At 42.9% G+C, this 4,013-nt stretch overlaps 1 protein-coding gene across 2 annotated transcripts in view; it reads left to right on the top strand.

The window, feature by feature from the left end:
* LOC134436629 (nuclear factor of activated T-cells, cytoplasmic 1-like) overlaps positions 1-3,151 on the top strand; it is a 75,194-nt gene extending 72,043 nt beyond the window's left edge. For both annotated transcript variants that reach the window (XM_063185940.1, XM_063185939.1), the window contains exon 10: positions 753-3,151. In XM_063185940.1, coding sequence (XP_063042010.1) covers positions 753-808 — 56 coding nt within the window. In that variant the 3' untranslated portion in view covers positions 809-3,151. The remainder of the gene's footprint in view (positions 1-752) is intronic.
* The last annotated feature ends 862 nt before the right edge of the window (positions 3,152-4,013 follow it).

Below are 4,013 nucleotides of genomic sequence, written 5' to 3'. Positions count from 1 at the left end.
TGCCTAACAAATGTTTGATTTTGCTTTGTACATGCCTTACAAGTTACTAATACAGGGACATTGTATGTATTAGTGCTAATAGATGTATCCCTAAAATAAAGTGTTACCATTTTATGCCCTCTCAAATTTGAACCAAAATGAAAAAAGGAAAATCCTTTCCTCTGAAGGTTAATGAACTCTGTGTTGTGTTCTGGCCCCATTTCACCTCTGGCCCAAGTGGATGGTGGGTAGACTTCCAAGCGATCAGTAAAAGCACTTGCAATACAGGCATAGTAATGTGATGTTATCAGGGTGCTGCTGATGAGGAGGAGGAGGAGGGGGAGGAGGAGGTGTACGCGGAGGAGGAGGAGGAAAAGTACTGGACGAGGAGGAGGAGGAGGAGTGTTTGTGTGGCACTAAACGGTCTCCCTCTACTACTACAGCATCTCCTCCTCCTCCTTCTTCTCTTCCTCCTCCATCCCTTGGGTCATGCTCCCCTCTCCCTATTCCTCCTCTTTCTCCTTTTCTCCCTCCTCGCCTCCAGGGGGAGGAGATTAGGGGAGGGGAGGGGACGGGAGGGGAGGAGAGGAGGAAAGGGGGAAGAGGAAAGGAAAGTAAGGTAGAGGAGAGGAAGGGTCATGGTGAGAAAAGGGAGATTAGCAACAGAAGAAGTTTTTTCGAAGCATGTAATGACATGCAGTGCCATGTTCAATTCAATGTTATTGTGTGCTCCGGTCTCACCACTTCCACTTATCTGTGTGTTTTATCCGCAGTTAATGAAATCATCCGGAACGATCTGTCGAGCATCACAGTCCACAGCCACGCGTAGTGCTACAGAGGCCACAGAGGGACAAAAGGGGCCGCCATGCGACGGACAAGAATGGAACTCAAAAATAATATTCCAGACCTCCACCAAGAAAGAAAACAAACCCACACAACACGAAAACCAAAATCAAGTCTTTTTGTATTTGTTTCAAACCAAATTCAGACCTCCTATGCAATTCAAAGGAAGCAATACTGGAACCTATTGCCTTTAAGGAAACACGGGCCAAGAACTGAATTTTATGTCTTTGTCTTCTGTCTTTTTTTCCTTTCATAACATTTAAATTATTTTTCGATTCAAAATGTTTTTAATACTGAATATATTATTATTCAAATATCCAAAGATGTACTCGTCCTGCTTTGCTGTAAAAAAAAATTAAGTGCTTTTTAAAAAAAAAAAAAACTCAGCTGATCAAGGTGTGTAATTGTGGGTAATAATGCATTTATAAACTGTATGTATGATGGAGAATATCTCCTTTTTTGACTTTATGGCATCATGAAATGTGCCATCACACTATTAGTGCAGAAAAAGACTTAAGGGCCGTACACACACATCGCTGCTATTTACTAGCTTCTCGCTTACTCGCCTACTCGCCTACGCGCCTCTCTTTCATGGAACGTTCGCTGAAAGTTCCCGCGGCTTTAACTGCCAATGAACAGTCGAGAAGTACCGAACTCTGCCTTCCAATTGCTTACTCGCTTACTTGCCTCGCTCGAAGATTAAATATTTTCGACTCGGGATCTGCCAACATTGCATCGCTTGTACAGTACTCGCCTACTCGCCTGCTAGTCTCGGTGGAACACATTGACATTCTATTGAGTTCATTCGAGGAGCGAGTAACTAGCAGCGACGTGTGTGTACGGCCCTTTAGTAGAGTCCTTTGCTAGAGAACCTGTAGCACCTCAGCCTATGTTCTTTTGCTCTGATGCCAAATACAGTGTTTGACTTAGTGTCATCTCATGACCCATTCCATTCTTTCTGTTGAACTTTCTTACTTTTCTCATCGACTTACTTAATCGTACATATCTAAAAAGAATAAAACTGGATTTTTGTTTTCCTTTTTTCTGTAATTTTACATTTACTTAAAAAGTAACCGTTTCTGTTGCAATAGTAATTTATTGTTTCATGTAATCCTTTAGTTTTGTTTGTTTGTTTGTTTTGTTTCGTTTTGTTTGTTAATTGACAAAGTGTTATGGGATCCATTTGCATGTGTGCTAAGCATGCCAAGAGCAGGTGGACCTGCGGATGTTGGTGATGTGGAGAGGATGTGATTGCAATGACATGGCTAATTGGTGGAATGTTACTAAATGTTAGTGAGTGACTGAAAATGTCAGGTGTGCTCTTTGTGCAGGAGATACATAGAGGTCAGAGAAATGTGTATAAAGGTGTAAAGGTATATCACAAGTGTCTTTCTGAACTGCTGAAACTGTAGCGACTTGGATTTTTTCCCTCTTCTTTGAATTGTGCCTTATAACCTTGGAGCCCGCATTTCACAGTCTTAAGTGAAAGGCAAAGTATACTTTATTGGAAATTCACTATAGTGACAATCATGACAGTGGACTGAAATGACCTGAATTTGCACAAGGTAAACTACAACATGACACACACACACACACACACACACACACACACACACACACACACACACACACACACACACACACACACACACACACACACACACACACACATATTTCTTATTGGAAATGTAATTTCAAACAGCAACAGCAGTACAACAGAATGATTTCTTGTGCTATACTTAACTTGAGGGAGGTGGTCCAGGCCAGGGCACTACAGGGTGACCTGCACAGCACAAGACAGGCAGAAATAAATCAGAGGTGCTCACAGAGGGACCTCTAGTGGCGTGCACTGGTAGTGCACCAAGCCAAAGGCTTTAGACTGGAAGCAAATCGTCTCAGACTTAACAGGAAAATGCATGTTTTCTATATAGTTTCCATATGTCGTTTATTGTTTCTCGTTTCCTTATTACGATCAGGATAAAGCATATCAAGAGCAGTGCGATCTCCTCTGCCACTGCCAACTTCTTCTGTTTTTCTATATGACTTATTCGTTATTCCGTATATGAAGCTCATTTGTAATGTGTATGATGACTGTTATATCTTTATGACTTTGTTTTTACAGTTTTGTATCTATACTATGCATCTTTACATAAAAGGACGTTAAGAAAGAACTCTTTTTTTTTTTTTTGCTCCTTTGTGAGTATAGCAATGTCTGTGGCCGCAGCATCATAGAATGTATAAAATCATATCAGTGCTCTGAGGCGGCCCACAACACGTGTCTTCCTCTTGGTCAAAGTAGGCCATTAAAAGATATAATGCTCAATTTAAAGCTTGGTCAATAATTCTTTAGCCCTGGCGTAATTGGTATTGCACACAGATAGCGTCTGTCCAAAGCTTTTGTTGTCCACCTTTATTTCACAAGGGTTCTTTCCATTGTCCTCCCTCGTGCTGTGTGGCCTCGTGATGATGTCGCAAGTTGAATTCAAAAAGTGAAATTCAAAGGACATTCTCTCATTTGCAGTCATGGGGGGTGAATGGGGAAAAGTCCCCCAAACGTGCTTTTGACTGTGCTGCTGACAGTAGGGAAACGTCCCTGTTTTCTCCACAGAGGAAGAGCCATCAGCGAAGCACGAGGTCACAAGCACAGGTCGAAAGGGGCGGAGCAGAAGGGGGGCATGGGGGCCAAGAACCCCGGGCCTCACCACTTGGGGGAGGAGCCCAGCCAATGGCTTTCGATCGCCAAACATCTCACCTACTGTGATATTTCGTGGGCCCAACGCCATTAACGTGCACGTGCATTTCTATGCTGAACAGCAAACTTAGTATTTATCAACTATCATGCTTATAATATATGTAATTTATACCCCATTAAAATGACAGACTCCAGCACGACATGTGTCGAAGGGGGGCCTCTGACACATCTCCCGCCCCCCTATCACAATACCGGTGCTCCGCCCCTGCAGGTCGAGGAGTGGAGTTAAAGTGCCCTCAGTTACGGAAGTGAAAAAACAGCCAAGTTTTCTCTCTAGCATGGTTGATCTCACTGAGTAGCCGGACGAAACTTGTGGCAGGAATTTTTTTCTCTGTATGAACCTGAGACTGACTCCTCGGACTGTGAGGAGGAAAACCAAAGACCCAGGGATTGTCGACACGAGATAGGCCTACATATAGAAAAGAAAGGCCTATATCCT

The sequence above is a fragment of the Engraulis encrasicolus genome, chromosome 20, assembly GCF_034702125.1.
Source record: "Engraulis encrasicolus isolate BLACKSEA-1 chromosome 20, IST_EnEncr_1.0, whole genome shotgun sequence".
Lineage (NCBI taxonomy): Eukaryota > Metazoa > Chordata > Actinopteri > Clupeiformes > Engraulidae > Engraulis > Engraulis encrasicolus.
This window is presented reverse-complemented; position numbering and strand designations above follow the sequence as displayed.